The sequence below is a fragment of the Toxorhynchites rutilus genome, chromosome 3 (assembly GCF_029784135.1).
Source record: "Toxorhynchites rutilus septentrionalis strain SRP chromosome 3, ASM2978413v1, whole genome shotgun sequence".
Taxonomy (NCBI): domain Eukaryota; kingdom Metazoa; phylum Arthropoda; class Insecta; order Diptera; family Culicidae; genus Toxorhynchites; species Toxorhynchites rutilus.
In genome coordinates, this window is record NC_073746.1 from 105,508,310 (window position 1) to 105,526,882 (window position 18,573).

General features: G+C 38.3%; 1 protein-coding gene across 8 annotated transcripts in view; it reads right to left on the reverse strand.

Annotated features, from left to right (window-relative positions):
• Window positions 1-582: 582 nt before the first annotated feature.
• LOC129779581 (homeotic protein caudal) overlaps window positions 583-18,573 on the reverse strand; it is a 72,635-nt gene continuing 54,644 nt past the window's right edge. For 5 of the 8 annotated variants that reach the window (XM_055787142.1, XM_055787139.1, XM_055787141.1 and 2 more), the window contains one exon: window positions 584-2,144. In XM_055787142.1, coding sequence (XP_055643117.1) covers window positions 1,648-2,144 — 497 coding nt within the window. In that variant the 3' untranslated portion in view covers window positions 584-1,647. Of the gene's footprint in view, window positions 2,145-18,573 lie in introns of all 8 variants that reach the window. The other 3 variants (XM_055787146.1, XM_055787145.1, XM_055787144.1) reach the window with 1 other exon arrangement.

Here is an 18,573-nt window from a genome sequence, read left to right on the forward strand (position 1 = left end):
TCTGTTCAAAAAAAACTACTACCTGACGTTGTACAGAACCTTATGGACGGGGTAAAGATGAAGGTGCGGGCATACGGGCTTGGGCTCGAAGTATGAATAAAAAGAAAATGCCAAAAGTTGTTTAATAGTTTTTATTTTACTGTCTAAAATTTTCAAAAGGATCGGTCTACTGGGCGAATTTCTACAGCGTTTTTTCCGTGATGCAATTTGATGTGACACACCCTTTAGAAATATTGTGGCGTGGAAAAACATCATGGGTATAATTGTCACACAGTGAAAAAGCATAATTTCTTATATAAATTAATTTTTTCGTTTTCGTTTTCCGAAATTTCTTCTTTCTTCTGATGTGATGGGGGCGAAGTTCATAGGTTCTAAATTGGTCAAGTTCAAGTGGTCAATGGTGAATATTTAGGAAAACAATAAAGTCGATTTCAACTCCACATGCTTGTTTTACTTTTTCACCACCACGAAACTTATCAAATATCCCACGTACAAACGCAACTGCATCTAAAAAGCGGAACAAATATAAACTGGAGTAAAAGACTCTTTCGGATAAATAAAAATATCACAAGCACACAAACAACGATTTTGATTTGTAGTTGTCTCTATTTCGCCGTTAACTTTTTTTTTTATACAATACAGAATTTTCCCCTCACTTATTCAAAGTTTTATTCTCTAGTATATCTAGTATAGTTCATATTTCACACCGAAAAAATAATCTACAGTTTTTTTGTGGAAAATTCTGTAAATACTGTTTCCGTGGAGATATTGCAGAATGGGAGTGATGAAAGCAAACCAGGATCTATAAGATCAATACGACAGTCGAAGTATTACAGCGCGTTAGTAGCTATTACGAAATGATGTAAATCACAATATCCGCACTAACGGGCAACTAATCCTATTAAGTAGCTGGTGCGTAGCTGATTTTGTTTTTATTCTTATTTTTTTGTTTGTTTGTTTTGTTCGAAGGCTTCACACACGATTGCGTCTAAAACTAAACTTGCTACGCTATGAAGAATAACAATTCTTACGGACTAAGTTAAATTGATTAAAAAGTATATCATTTTATACATTGCACTTGTTTTTTTTTTGTTTCGCTATTACTACGATTCCAAAGTTTAATCGATTTTCGATACTTCTCTTTCGCGTTTTGGTTTTGAAAGAATCTCAAGAAGAATAATCTTAACTTTTTTTGTTCCTATAACTCAGGGTTGCGCGCCACGCAGTGGGGAGAGGTCGCGGGAGTTTTTGTTAAGGTACTAAGCCACCATCCGGACTGGGGAATTTTGCTGCTCATTAATAGGTATTTTAGACATTGCCGGTTTTCCGTTTTGGATTTTGGACGGCGGAATGGTTGTCACTTTTTTTGTTTTCTAGTTTCCCAACGTGACCGGAATGTCGGTGGCGGTTACAAGTCCCGGGATAACAAAACAAAATGGTTTAATGATTTTGATTTAGTAAGGCAACAGTTCGCATGTATCACGCTGTATCGCGCAGTTTCCCCTACTTCTGATCGGATGCAACCCTCCCTAACTAATCCGAACGACTTTCCTTCCGCTATATTTATTTTTAAGCAGGCTATTCGATCATAATTTAGGGCCTTACGTGCTAGGTTTTTTTTTAAAGAAGGTTATCAACCGAACCACATCACATTATACTTAAGGAGGTTGGTGGCATCTGTGGGGAAGAGCCCTGATTTAGATGCTGCGTCGTGGGCATACCCAGATGCGGATGGTGGAGATGGTGATGTGCCGGATGTAATCCCATCGAACCCATGCCCATGCTCATGGCACTCATCTGATGCAAGTGGGACAGGTGTAGCGATGGTTCGAGTTTCGGTTTGGTGTCCACGAGCAAACTGGACATACCTTGGTGGTGGGCATTGTGCTGCGAATGGACTGCCATCAGGGACTGGCCGGACAGGTTGACGGAACCGTTTTCGGCCTTCTTCTTCTGCTTGCGGTCCTTGGCGCGGCGATTTTGGAACCAAATCTTCACCTGCCGCTCGGACAGCTGGAGCGATTGGGCCAGCTCCGATTTCCGCCGGATCGTTATGTATCGAGTGAAGTGGAACTCTTTCTCCAGCTCCACTCGCTGCTGGTCGGTGTAGACGACGCGGTACTTGTCCTTGGTGCGGGTTTTCCCTGTGGAATGGAAAGAGAAGAAAAATTTGTTAGTTTTATTTCCAGAAAGTAGTTTAATGTAGTAGTAGTTTGATATTTCTGAAAGTTATACGTGCTTTATGGATTAAAGAAGAAGCATCTCTCCCAAATTCACCCCGTTCCCCGGAGAAGGAACCTTCCCACTAGTCTATTCTTCGTTGATAAGAGCTCACGTCTATTTAAACAGCACAAACTGATTACGGACTGTCGTGTGGTACACATAATGAAAAACAGAAAAATACCGCAGTCACCGCACATTGACGTAGTTACAAAGTGGAACCAGGTAAGACGTGATGATCAATCTGACAAAAATAGAACGATCGACAGAGCGGAGTGCTTCAGAAGGGCTTCAAAATGTGAGCATTTTGCAGCTTTGACATAAAACGTTGGTAGCCTAGATGGGTTATCTATCCCTGAACTTCGCTTCAGTTGAAACCAGATTGTTATCAGATAAATATTTGCCCTGGTGTTATTTTTTCATGTCTCTTCTCGGCTGTTCGTGTTTCAAAAGTGGTCTATTTTAATAGAATAAACGAAAACACGATGTAAACAAACGTGACGAACAAGATACTTGAATGTTGTACAATGCGGCAGGTAGCTTCACCTCGTTCCACGTGATGCTGAGAGAGTCGCACTTTTTCACAGTTTGGCGGTTTTGGTGATGATTTTCCTATGGTGATGTGAATGATCCCAGCTACAAATTGGTTTGGTGGCACCAAAATGTACATCTGTTCTCCAGAGCTTAATGTGTCACGATTAGGCCCCGCTCAAAAGCTAATTCATCAATCAGTTGCAGAAAGCACCGATAACCGATATCGTTAAAGCATCGTTAAACAACCGAAAAAGGGCATGTTTGTTGTGTTCCCCCGGTGAACCATAACTAACAATCAAAAGATGCCGCCCGAAGCCATTAATCCAGATACGTGCGCTATAACCCTTTTTATTTAATTTTTATATTTCATTTCGCCGCGCTGAACACACCAACACAAAGCTACATGCTCGCGACCAGATAAGCTCTATATCAGTTTGAAATGGTCGTCCATAATGACACATTGGTGCGTTTATTATTACTGTTGTATCGTTCAGCTGCTATAACAGCACAGTCTAGTTTTTTTTTCTGTATCGAAAAACCGAAATCGAATGTCGATGTAACGAGCGCACTAATTAATTAACGAGGATGAACTTTATAGCACAATCGGGTCGTAACCTTGCACGCGAAATGGGTCGTAACTCTGCGGAAACAGATATTGGCTCCTAATAATCCAATAAAATCGAAACCGATTTTTATTGCCAGCCCCAAAAGTTACGGGACGGCACGCATTCCACGCCAGATGATGATTACAGCGGACCCGTTGGTTCGAAGATAGCCCGGAAAAAAAAAGTACACAAATCTTGAAGATAAGACATGAATAAGCGTTAAATTTTAACGCGCGCTTGTTTTATTTGCGCTCCGAACGCGATGTGATAACGGATTATCGTGTTCTGAAGATCTTCTCAGTAAGACGGGAGACAGAGTGGTTCTCCGAATTCCCTGGGGCTTTGTTTGACGGAATAAGAAGTTGTAATTTTGTTATTTCCAAAGTTTTACCGTTTATGAGTCAAAACATTTTTTTTCATTATGCAGTACAATAAACGATGTCGAGCAAATGATCAATCGGTCGCATCGCATAAATTGCACATCTTTAGTCATTGCGATGAAATTTCTAAAGGAAATTGAGCCCTTTTGGAACTAGTCGTACTGCGACTTTTAATGTCTCACAGGCTTTTTTGTTGTTGAACCAGAGACTACGAGGAATTTTCATTCAAAGATTTTTTGTTTACAGATTTATTAATACGTGCCGCTGAATTAAGATACATGTATTAATCACATGCCGCTGTGCATAGAAGAGCTGGCAGACATTCGGTCTTCATAAGTATTAGTTTTTATTGTGATTCTAATGTTTCGGTTACTGGATAGATTTTAGTACTCCGAAACATTGTAATAATTTTGTTCGTATCAGTTTTTATTACAAATTACAAGAGCAGGTATGAGCAAAAGGTTATATGCACAAAAAAATGCAGAGAATTTCTGTGTTATTTGATATCACTGACAGTGAACTAGCTCTTCGTAGTGGGGCGCAGTATGTGTTGCTATAATTTGATGAAAGATATAGTTTTATGTGCTAGCATATATTCAGTAGTATTTCCGGTAAGAAACGAAGTTATAAGCATCGATAAATCCTGCCAATTACTCCATTTCACATTATTGTTCAAAGGGATGAATTGCAATAACCGATCATGCATTGTAAAACGTTTGATATAATTGTAAGTTATATCTGTTAGCAATTTCGCTGAAAATAGCTTCAAAGCAAAAAAAAATTATTTAAATTTAAAAATATTAAAATCAACAGCCACAAATATCTGTTCACAAATTATTGACAACGGATCGTACGATTTGAGCTTTCTATTTTGTTGTACAATAAATCCAATTGAAATTTACGTTGATGTATTTAGCTTCTTTTTCCGTTGGTTTGAAGCAGAAATAGCAGTGGAGAAACTATTCATTCATCCTCAATATATAATTTTTATCATTTTATCCATCCAAAAAGCAGGAATTATCTCGCCCAAGGCCACAAAGGGCAGTTTTCAGCATATCTCATTCCCCTTCGGCATTAGATCTCCTGTCATTTTATTTAATCAGCGGGTCCAAAAGATTTTTCATTATATTCTTCTGTTATTGTTTTATTGAGCAACAAACAACTCACAAAAAATCACAATATTGCAAAAGAAACACAAAATATAATGGTTATGTCACAGTTCATGAAACACACGCGTTAGAGATTTTCAATAATTATGATGGTCTTCTTCTTCCAAAACAATGATTGGATCGACAGCTGACAGTCGATATATTGAAATGTGCCATAAAAAACATCCAGTGTTTAAATTAACATCAAACGTACGAACACTCATCAGAGGACCCCTCGCTTCATTGCGTTTTAGACATTTGAAAACACAACGTTCACTTTCATGCGCTTTTGTAACGCGTTCGCAAACTGTTTGATTTGGAATTCGAGATTTAGAATCGCTGTTGAGTAACAGAGGAATGTACGGTATAAGTAAAGCAGTCGTTGGATAAAAACGAGTACAGGACTTCCAGATCAGTGGTGAATCGCCTCGGAAGAGGCAGAAAACGCGAAACGGGTACAAAAATCATGGGGAAAGTAAAGGAAACATCTAAAGAAAAATACACGAAACCCTCTGATCGAACTGTTCGCCGGAGAATCGCAAAGTGTGGGTAGAAAAGCAAGCTGGATCAGAACATCGGATTCGTCAACAAAGCTCATAAAAAAAAAGATGACGGATTACCGGTAAAGTATTGGCTGAAGGGTCTTCGAATTGATGAAATCTTGCTGAATAAATCTTATTTTCATGATCAAAACTTCTCTTGCTTCTCGTTGTTTGGATTTCAAAAAGCACGCAATAAGTAAGACTGCAAACGACACGAGGATTTTATATCTGTGTATTCATGAAATAATAGGAAGGAATTGAAAAATTAGCGTTTTTAAAAATTTACCCAAAAATGATAATAGAACATGTCACCGGCTAAAGTTATCGTCAAAATGCTGATATCGTCCAACTGAGCAAAGACCCGATTGTTAAAACAGTGCAGTAGTTAAAAAATAGTGGATACCAACAACGCGATCAGGCAGTCCATCAAAGAAAACTTCTTCAATTGACAGGGCTATTGTTTCAAAAGTTAATCGAGGTTTATCAGCCTCTAAAATTTTGAAACAAATAGAGAGTAGCTTTTCCATACATGTGGCAAGTCAAACAGTGCAAATCCGACTTCATAAACAAGGTTTTAAGGGTCGAGAAGCACTCAAGAAACCATGGCTATCAGAGGAAAACATTGCAAAACAACTGAAGGGGATGCGAAATCTCATCAATTGGACAACTGATGATAGGAAGAAGGTTATTTGGTCAGATGAGACTAAAATAATATTATTAAACCGGATAACAAATGGCGTGAAACCAGCGAAAGTCTGAAAAGGGAGTGTTTAAAGCCAACAATCAAACACGGAGAAGATGAATGAAATATTGCAACATCATAATTTGCCAAGGGACTCAACTATGTTTACTATTTCTTAGATCCTAATGTAATCTGTTGTTATTTAATATACCTTTTTTAATCATTCTGTCAAATGTTTCGCAAAAAAAGTGTATTCCAGTGTATTTTTTCTGGAAAACCCCCAGACAGAGAAGCAATCTTTCTCATCGCTTGTCTGTCAAGCAACTGAATAGTGAACAGAGAGATATAAAGAGAGCACGAGTTGCTTGTTCTTTCCATCACTAACCTCTCACTGTGCGTCTTACCCGCACTCACTGGTGTCCATTTCACTCCGTCAGTACAGTTTACCAACAAATTTACAATTTTTCTCTCACAAATGAATCTACCCGTTGATTACATTCAATATTAATCAGTATTTAGTATTAATACAGCAATTGATTATGCATCTTCCGAAATTCAACCACCAAAGATGCGAGTTCGACGATAACTTAACTGTCAATTCTTAATTTTGATAACGCAAAACAATCATTCGAACGCAGAAGCAGTTATAACTTTCATTTTTTGTTGCCACGGGAGCCACCTATCTTTATTTATTCGACAATTACTGTTTCGCGCTAGACGATCGATTGAGGAGTTTGAGTTTAGGAACTTGAGCAATGAGGCAATACCGAAAACTTAATAATTTTCACCAAAGACTCTAAAATAAACATAAACAATAAACAATCAAATATTACGCGTTTCGAATCAGTCACACTTGTTACCAATTTCCTTTAGGTAGTTTACATGTTCGGAAAAAAACACACAAACAAGATATCTGCCCAAACAGTCAACCCACTTATATACAATGTTCCGTAACAATGTTTCCCAACCCGACATAAAAGCAAACGGGTAACAAACAACCAAACGTTCCTCATCAGCGCAGCTTACCCGTAACGGCAGCAGCCATCAGGGCAGAAGACATAAATCTTTTGGTTCACTTTTTTGTGTGTCTCTCTCTCTTAGCCTTTCCACAACTGTCGGCTGTGGTTACGTAACATTTAATAAAGTTACCAAACCTTCTTCACGGTTGCACGGTGCTGCTGTTACGCTTACCTTGTGGATGTGTCATTGAGCTGGGCACAGAACCACCCGAAAACCCGAAACAGTCAAAATATGTTCGTCCTTCGGTGGGCTTCACGGGACACTTTCCTCCGGGCCGGGCGCAGGAAGTCCCAAATTCGTTACTCTCACTTTGGCATGGTCGATAAAAACAAGGCCATCACGCTCTTTGTGTTCACCAAACCCCGGCAGGGTAGAAAACCGAAATCTCAGAACAATCAACGATGAATATTTATTAAGTGACAAAAAGAAGCATCCCCCGATGAGAGGGATGTTTTTTTTCCGGTGCTACCGAGAGCGGTGGTGGAAGCCGTTAAGTGGGCCCCAGGGAGCCTGTAGCCCGGAATTTGAACTTCATTATGACATGCGGGTCGTGTGATGATAAGAAGCCGACGGGTGGTTGGCAAATTGTTTCCAACATTCTGACTGAATAAATTTGACATTTATTTTTCCGGCTCCGAATGCGGTCTGAATTTGGGTGGAAAAAGTCGAGTCGAGCAGTGTATCTCTCTTGTGTTGGAGAAATATATGACCAAAATAAAAATCAATACCATTATTATATTGATATTACCATAAAAGTATTAATCCTTTTATTGCGGTAGATTACGACAAATTATTTATGATGCCCACTTTCGCAGATAGAGGGGGTGTGCATGTGCGAGCGCGCGAGCATGTGGGAGTTTAGGGGGGCTCATATGCGCGGAAAAGTTCACTTTTTTGTGGTTTTCTCGTAGTGTGCGGATAGCGCGATAGATAACGCTGCTAGTTCGTTGTCAGTTGTGATCTGCTGGCTGAATATACCTACTATTTTTGGTTCCGTTTGATGTTTGGTCTTGATAAGCGGTAAGCACCACATGGGCAGCAGCAGCAGTGCCTTTGCTAAATCCGTCCGGCTTAGATATTCATCGGTTCAGAGTGTTCGAATGCCGCGCGTTGTATACCGTGGTAATCCTTCTGTCAATTGATTCGTTTAATCGCTCCTCGACGAATTGGTAAATGGTAAACTTTCGGCGATTCGTCAACTAAGTCATGCTGTCATTTATTATGATTTCCCCGATTCGCGTGTGGATATGCTAATACTAGAACATATTTGCCCCGAAATGCAAACCAATCCCGTGCAACGTGCAAACATGGTTACGGATTTACATAGCATTGATTTTGAATGCATTCGCCTTTTTCTGACATCCGTTAGAACGATGTTTTTCTCATGCCTCTCACAGACGATCGTACACTTACTTATTGTTGATGATTTGATTCAAAAGAAGTGCTGAGAGCATGGCTCGGCAAATCATACTCAACTGAGAATGGTTTGGGGACTGTGGAGCAATTGGAAATGAGTTTATTTGCTCCTTCCAGGAGTTTCTCTGTCAACATAAATTAAAAATCGTTCGGGCGCTTTCGTTGCTATCTGCTCTCCGATGGTCCGTGGTCATTTAATTGACTTTTCACCGTCAAATCAACGTCACGACTTCTTCAGATTCCTTTTTCTCTTCATTCAACCTGACTTCAACCAAACACTACTACTCCACTCTGACATGTACTTGATTTCTGCTGCAACAAAGTATTTATACCAGACGGTTCCATTGTTTACCCACCGTGAACATAGTGAACATACATGCACAACGTAAATAGTATATGTAATATACCTAGTATTCTATTTACCTTGATACATGCATACATGATACATGAGAGAGAGGAACGCATTCAGTCTGGGGGAATCACTTCAATATGAAGTCGATTTGACGGTGAAGAATGAAATGAGCACGGAGTGTCGTTAGACGTTAGCGACGAGAGTGCCCGAGTGAGACGGCCCGAGTGACTGTTGATTCATGTTGACAGAGAAACTGCTGGAAGAAGCAAAAACTCATTTCCAATTGAATGTGAAGGCTGATGGCTACATAGTCCCCTGACTATCCTCAGTTGAATATGACTTTGCCGAGCCCTGGCAATGATAATTTGTAACTATGGCTGTAACAAGTGTATGATTGCAGTGAGCGTACTCATCTTTCATATGAACACATACATAGTTTGAACTTGCAGCGTTATGCTAGGCTTTGTTTACAAGCTTCTGAAAGTATACGTATCATAGCGTATTTTTAAAATCATAACGTATACAAGTATGATTCAGAACGTTTTACAGTTCATTTGATCGAAGTGTGATCAATCAATATTTATATCACATCGAAAATCTCAAATTCGATACCGGATAAACGGTTATTTGTGGATATTTTTTTGCATTTTTCCATGTGCGAAAAATGTGATCTTGATTTGGATAATAAAGAACATGGAAAGCCACCGACAAGCTGCATAACACACAAAACTATCACTGGTGAACGGTACCGAATGCGTTTGAACATGCGATGTGAGAATAGACACGACAAAATAATTTTACAGCATGACAACATCAGACCACATGTTCGTGAATCTGCCAAGAATTATGTAGAATTAGTGAACTGGGGTTTCCTCGACCATTGCTCCCTCAGACTACTATTTGTTTCGGTTCATGGCGTCGGCCTTTTCTGAAGAGTGGTTCTGATTTAGTGAAGAAATTCAAAATTTGCTCGATAAATGTATTGCTCAAAATACAAAACAAAATACTTCTACCAACGTGGAATCCGTTTATTGCCTGAAATATGGTTCAAGGTTGGAGTATATTTGAATAAGTTTGTAGCTATATTAAAGGGTGTTCCGTTTGAAATCCACACACATTCATATTGATCTAAAGTTTGATCTGTTGGGTAAAATTATTTAAAATTGTTTCTTTTCACTCCCTAAAAATATGGTGATGATCGGATAAAAACTCGAATTTTGAGAATTAATTTTGTGTGTGGATTTTAAACGGTACACGTAGTCCACCTTCTATGTGTCCAACGCAAAACTGTTGGTAAATTCCCTCATAGAATTCTTGACATCTAGAAAAATAGTGCTGGATGACAAAGAAGCCCTCTTTCCCAGATTCGCGAACTAAACATTTTTTATGTAAAAATAAACATATTTGTATAATCCAACTCGACCGCTAGTAACAAAAATAATGATTCACATTATTTTTCTATTTTTTGTGGTTTTTCTTTGGCCATTTCTGGTCATTAGTTTTGAATTAACGGGACAACCGTATACAAGTGGCGTAACGTGATGTCTGCTTACTGTAAACTTTATTAGTACGCGATTCCAAGCCAATCTCAATTCGCTATAGTGACCATATTGGACTCAAACATTGTACTCGAAAGCTTTAGTTGCAGTCAATATCAATCTGTCGGATTCTATGCAGTTTTTGCAGCTCTTGAATCGGATGGGGAACAATAGATGCTTCTCAAAACTCGTCCTCTAGTATGTTTCAAAAATGATCCACTTTCATTTATGTCATTTGCAGGGATTGTTCTATGGCATTATCAGAATCACAAAACAACCGTTATGTCGATATCGTTCGATGTTGTTGAACTAGCAGAAGTTCTTTGGTTCAAATGAACAGTTATATTTGTATTGTTGACGTAAGAAATAAAATTATTAGTAGGAAAAAATACCAGAGTTTTTTTTTTATCCCATTTATTTATTTAAGGTTCATTAGCATTTTAGATATAACAGAGCCGAATTTGAATCGTGTACATGTCACATGGTTATCATATCTATAATTAGCACATTACACAGTTGTTATTCGCCAGTATTCCTTCTATACCATTTCATATGGTACATTCACACCATTTAGGCGTAAGATTATTCTTTCTGTTCTTCCATTATCCAGTTGGACCACCGGACAGCGGAGACAGTTGATTGATCATTGTTGAGTTATTTATAGAACAGCAGCCCGATGTTTCTTGCAGAGCAGAGCAGTTGTATGGATGAATCGATCTTATTTCGACCGTGGATCGATCTCCATCGCTGATGATTGTTGCGTGGACGTAGCTATTCTGTAACAACACAAAGATGGTCAATGAGGGCCCTGAGTTTTGAACTCACGATCGATCGCTTACTAAGCGAACGCGCAACCAATGTGGCTACGGAGACCCCCCAATCCCAGAGTTGTGCTTCTATATTTTTTTACATGTTTTGAATTTGTATGTTATGAACAATCCAACCAAATGTTATGTTTTGTCAATAACAAGCGACAATGTTCACAGAATACTCATAATACGCTACATAGGCAAAATTTAAATCAACTTAAACTACTGGACCTAATCAAATATTACATGTACTTAGGAATGACACAATAAATTAAAAGAGTTTCATATGATTTCCAGCGCAGAAAATTTAATGAATATACATTTTATGTAGCCATCGTTAACGCCAGAAAACATTGCTTAATCGACATCTGGAAACGAAACGGTTGTAATTGCTGTATCTGATTTAATGTTGAAACAATGAGAAGCTTCCGCCATTTGGCGGCCAGCAAAAATTTGACTTTATGATGTAGAGTATCACAAGCTTTATGGACATAACTACACAAAATCATCTCGTTAAAAACGCCTCGCACATCCGCCCACCCGCTATCGCCATCCTATCTTAGGCCAGCTGCAAACATACTACAGTGTTAGTAAACAGCTCCAAAGAGCTCTCCGCCTATCGCGCTCGCAGTTATAAACAAAAATCAATTTCAACCTTAGACATAAATCATGCTGCCGTTGTGTTTCACCCGAAACGACCCAATCGGTGGTTCGGTTTAAAGTGCGTCTCTGGATCCCTAACAACCCATTGCTCGAGCACAAACCACTTGTATATATATATATATATATATGTGTGTGTGTGTGTGTGTGTGTGTGTGTTTAGTGTGCACACGATATATTTAGTTGTTTTATTTACTATAAAACAAACTATAAAATGCCGATAAACTAGCTGCAGCTTCTCGTTCAAGGGTCTTCCCGGGGGTTCACCAAAACGGCGCACGAAACAATCGTAAAGGGCGAATTGTTTATGTGTTGTATTTTCATATTATCTGTGATCCTCTACTAGGTTTGCAGGGTTCTTTTGCTTTGGGGTTCAGCGCCGATACAGAACAGACAGAGAACGGTGGTCTGCGAGAAGCGGAATGTCCTTTCTGGCTTGGACGACGCCGCCTTGTGCTTGTGCTTGAATAGGGGGAGAAAAATACAAACGGTTCGCTCTTAAGGATCACTTTATTTATATTCGGTTTGTTCTTAATGTTTACAGCCCTGCAGAGAACACGATGAAAACCCTGTGCCCGGTACCATAAAGACATAAAACTAAAGTCGCCAAATCTATTAGACAAGCTTACTAGCCTCATGGCAACCAGAAGGGATGCGACGGATTGGCGTTGCTCCAGAGAAGTAGAATGGGCGCAAACATAGTTCTTTTCTTATATTAAAATATTAAATTTTTGAGAAAAAAAAATTAGTGAAATTGAACAGATCGCAGCAAAGCGAGCAAAGCTATCATCATTTCGAACACTACAACGGCACCCCTCTCCTTATGCACGTACCATCAAACAGCATGCCCTCATTGTCACAAAACGATGTTCATTTATCTTGTTGTTCCCCTGGTGAAACATAATAATCATAACCGCACGTTATGCCACTCGCAATCTCGACAGCAGGGGAAACATTTCGAGTGAGTGCTAATTTTTGAAATTCGGCCCTAGAGACAACTTTCGCTCGCACTAACAAATTGGCGCGTAATGCGCCCATACCGCCTTCCATCCCGGCTAATCACTTCTGATTCTAGGCTATGACTTACGGCTAATCTCACCCTCAGCAGTTTATGTTTGGGTTGTAGAAATTATGCCGAGATTTGCTCGAACTTGTAATTGGATTATCCCTGTTTTATTTTTTTGCTTTCTTTGTCGACAGCAATTGTCGGCATTATCCCATTAGACGTAGCACAATCCTTGAAAAGCTTCAGCAAAGGTTTTGTGAAAAATGTGCGAAATATACCATCAACATTATGAGCTGCGGCGACTTGTTAGGATCTCAAAGTGTGCATCTATCCGTCGGAGACGGTCCCTTTTGCCATCCATCTCTGCTTGCGCACAACTCGGAAGCGGCACCTGAAACCCTCCAATTAAGCAATAAAATATTGATTTTTCTGTAAAATATCCGCTTTCAATGTTATTTTAACCCGCACTCTCTGTGTTCGACCTCTAGATGGGAGCAATAAAGCCTGGCTCCTTCTATTTGCATTTTTTGTTGCTGTTATTGGCTCATTTCGAGGGGCTTGGGACCGGAAAAGAAGGATCGTTGCCAGTCAAGTCAGGTTAGCGGGGATTTTCCCCCATCCGAGCACAACAAAGCGCTCAGTAAATAACTGCGATTTCCCATGATTGATTGCCGAACGCTGACAGCAGCAGCCAGTCAGCCAGCGCAATTAATCAAATCGATTTCTGACAGTTTGGTTGGACGACTTATTGATAAAGCTCCGCTCTACCATTATGTCTCTGGCCATATCGCAGGGGGCGGCAAAGGTGGACGAGCTGGGTGCGATGGGATGGGATGCAGAGACTCCACCTTCCCGAAGGTTTTGGATACGGTGAAGAATGGGCTTGCGCCATTGTTGCGACTATTGATTGGAACAAAGGAATAGAAGAAGAAAGTACCTATGTCAATTTTTTGGCGAATGAAGAGGTAATTTCCGTTGTGCGGAGATACATTGGACACTTTCATGTTCCTGTGCTTTCTAACAGTAACACATGTGAATGCACATCATATCTTACAAACTTACGTAAAATGTAATATTACGTAATATTTCTGGCCTAATTTTTAATAAGCCATTTGGAAATCCGCAAAAAAAAACTCCAAAGGTGTCGACAGTTGTGCATAAGCGATTTACGGCTCCATAAATATTTGCTCCATGAGCGTTGTTAAAACTATTCATCAGTTATGGAAATTCGAGAAACATAAAAAAACAAGTCGTTTACCACATTTCAGCAACGTAAACTAAAATTGATTTTTTTTAATTTGAGGATGTCTAAATTTTTAATGATGATGATGACCCACCTCATACCCCTACAAAGGTTTGAACTGGCCGATTTATCTAATAGATAATATTTATATTTAACCAAATTAAGATATCAGTATTATAAAACAAAACAGCGAACTGACTTTGTTGCAGGCATGAATTTCTATTAATCGAACATCATAATTAGGCAAAAACTTTAAAAGAAAAACAATGGTCCTATCCTTATCGACATTATCATAATGATAATCCCAACTTCAGACCCAAAGTTTTTTTAAGGCATGTCAAGAAAATTTCCAACCCGGGAAGATCCTTGACAGATTGGGAATCGAACCCAATATCTAAAAGTGTCTACCTAGAACATGATAGAGATCTGCCACATTCACAAATACTCGATATAACCATCTTATGATAAGATAGTTTACGACAATTCTCAATGAGCTATCCCCATTCCAGTTTCCACTTCAGACCCACATAAAAATTTCATCATGTATCAGTGTTCTGCCAGTGTTCCATTAACATAGTCCAGGCCGACCAAACGCGCGCGAGGCTCAAACTCTCGTAGACAACGCTTATTACTTTTTTTTTACAATATACATAAACAAAACAAAAAAAATCATCATCATCAGTACGAACATGGTAGTTTAACCTGTAAATAAATTTTATTAAATTTTATCAATTGAAAACATAAATGAATGATTTAGGAAAAAAAAATATAAAACCTGTTTACAAAACAGATTTTACGGCTTTACGTCTGATTTTAAATTATCAGCCATATTAAAAGGTGAAAACTAATAGAACTGATGACTGTGTACCTCGAAACCAATTTGAGGGGATGATTTTGCTCCGGGAAGTGTGGGAACATATCGTGGGATACGCCATTAATTCGCTAGGCAGCTCCGATCTAAAAGCGTACAACTTCCGAATCGATTTCGATAGAATCTTTTAAGGATTGCTCAATTCGGCCTCAAACTAGGAAAGGAGAATAAAAGTTTCCCCAGGAAAAATAATATTTCGTCTGATGACAATCGTAAACGTTATTCAAAACTATTCGAGACTTCCGCTGAACGAGAAAGGAAGCCCAAAATGGCTGCGATGTCAAATTCAAGGCAATCAAGTAAGGTAAAACGATTAACTAATCGGTCATTTCTCACGTAATGAACAAATGTGTTTACAAACACAGTTGCTATCCAAGTATCGCCTGCAGACATTTGTTGATAGAACAGTGACTGTCTTGTGCTGTACATTTGTCAGGTACTATTTTGGATGTTTTTTTGAAGCCACTTGGTTTTGATCGACAATTGTAATATACTACTTCAGATGAATATCTACAGTTTGCAATCGTGGATGTGATGGATGTGAAAACAATATAAATCTGAAACCTATCGTCTCGCAACCCAAAGTGTACCTCGCCTAGCTAGTGTCGATAGCAATGTCGGTTAGTTCAAATATTCGAGTATTTGCAATTATAATCGAGTAATCATTTATCGAACAATCAGAATAATTAGTACTTATAGAAAGAATGTACCAAAGTATCGAGTAGTGACTACTTCATCGGTTTCGTCAGAGAGATTATTTCTGAAAACTGGTCAACCAATAACGAAGCATCGGAACAGACTTTCAGAAACACATGTACTATAGATAAAAAATTATTCCTGCAGAGCCTGGTGCACTGTCAGAGTGTAGTTTGGATCTGACCTGACGCAGTTTCCGAGAAGAACAATATTGATAGAATCCAAAAATGGCCATCGATACGGTGAATTTGATATGACCCTCGGACTTTTTTGATCAACACTTTGCACGACTCTCAGAAATCATAATTTTTATGTGCCATGGCAAATCTACCGTACTTCCCTTGGACTAGTAGTTATAAAGAACAGACGAAGTTTCAAACGAATCTGTTATTCCAGTGATACTCGACGATTTTGAACAGAAAAAATCGTACGTTTTTGCCATAAAGTTAGTGTACATCATTTTCAAAATGTGCAATTTTTTTAATCTTCCGCTAAGATCTTCAATTAATTTAATAATACTAAAATATGATTTCATTCAAAAACTATTTTTCTGCACTTCAATAACGTAGGACTACGTCTTACATCAAGGGTGCCAAATCATAAAACAGGTCACGTTTTTATGAAATAAAATTAACGTTAATAACTATTATTTTCTGCGAACGGATTTTAACGATTTGCATACCAATCGAATCGGAAATTTTCTAAGATTTGTTTGATATGCTATACATTACAATCCCATAGTATGTTTATGGTTTAAATTGATAAAAATTAGAAGCATTCCCAAATTGGAAGTTCTGTTCATTTGTGTGCTTTCCCGAACAGAGCTGTTTATAACGGGCAACTTATGCAGCCGCTAGAATAGAAATAACGAAGGGAGATAGCGAAAAGAGAATATTTGCGAAGTAAACTCCATTCTTGCATAGTAAGTAAGCTGTCGCTAGCGTATAAGTATTGCTCTTCTGAGGAAAAATACTTGTTAAATACTCAGTGCAATACGTGCATTGATATAAAGAAACAAATTGCGACATATGACCAATTGGTGTATTGTTCTCGCAAAAGCAAGAAAGAATTGTTGCTTCTCGAAATTATTCTACAAAACCACGCAAGCCATTAAAACTTTTCAGGGTCCCCGGAACTTTTAACTAAAGAGTTATTTAAGAAATTTCGACGTATTCGCAAATAATATCCGGAATGATAAACCAACAAATTTCAAAAAAAGATTGCGCAGTCCTATGTCCTAAGCGGTCGTGTCTCGGATACAACCCTTCAATTTTTTAAATTATATTTATTGTAATTTTTAAAATTATAGCATCATAATCATTTTTCGTTATCAAGGCCTGCTCATTAGTATTACAAAAATAAATATTCGCTCGATTAATAGAATGCTGACAGACAATTATTCAAATGAAACGATTATTGTAAAATGCAACAACGATTAATCTTTGACAGAATATTTTTTTTAAATAGACATTTCTAAGTGTCAATAATTACATGTTAGATATATTTAAGATAGGTTTAAGAATTGAGTTTGATGAATGTGAGTGCGAATGTGAGTGTGAACATTGTCAACATATCCTTATATTCCTATCCTTTTCCTGAAACAAAATGTCACCCTTCTAAACTCGCGCAAGCCGCGAGTAATCGGTTCTCTACTTCATTAACATTAGAAAATTATAAAAAATGTTTATATATACTTGTAACTATACAGATAGGAGTTTGGCTCCTTTAAACTTATGTAACTGAGCCTGTAAACATAAACGATTTAATAAAAAAAAAGTGTCAATAACGAACCCTCTGTCAAGAGCGTTGTTTAAATCTAGAGCAACATATCAACTGTCACACTCGAGATAGACTTCTCGACCTTTGTACTTGTAAAATTCAGTTAGATCCAAGGCGCCTCTATATATACCAGGTGAAACAATCATATGAAATGCACTTTCAGCCATATTGGAATTGCTGTCGGTATTGTTTACAAACAGTATCAGAACGCTGCCGGCTGCTCTCTACAACTGCTACGACGCTTATTCGAACGATGCCTACTATGTTCGGCTTTCGCGAATTACTGTGAAAAAGAAGGGATGATTTTGTAGAATTTCATTCTCATTTCCTCTACTACTCTCGCATGTGAAAATGCAAAAAATTGCGTATCCTAGCAATAACAAAACAAACAACCCCCGCTTCACAAACTGTAATCTCCTTCTTTTTGAAGTGATGATGTTGCTTCACTATACAATTATATAAGCGCCTTGGTTAGATCCAATGTTTGATGATGTATATGATGTTTGTGATGCACCTTTCAGATGTGTCTCTTGGCATGGTACACAAATTACAAATTATTACTCTAGAAATCAATTGCCATCTGCTATAAAAAGCGCATTTTTCAGCTATAAAAACTTCAATGATTGATCACAAATGTACGGATTCGCTGAGACATTCATAGCTCTAAAAAATGATCGGAGATTGACAAAATGACTCTTTTTTCTGTCAGATTCAATTTTAAAGGAGTCGAAAGCAGCTCGTACAAATAAATCATTTTCAATCTGTCTGATATATTGCACTAATTGAGCTCCCATGTATACACATCCTCGGTAAATAAACGACAATTCATGGAAAAAAGGATCTACTCCAAACAAAATTTGTTCCGCTTTGGTTCAAACCTAGTGTATCGAAAAATTTTTGGCCCATATTTCATTTCCAGTCTACGAAAAATTAGGGTGACCCGAATCGACTTTTTCATTATGGGGCAGAACCATTTTTAAAAATTTATAACTTCTAAGCCGCTTTGACGATTTTCAATCGCTTACTAGCTTTCAGGAAAAACTTTTGAAAATTTGTTTTGTCATGTTCTTCG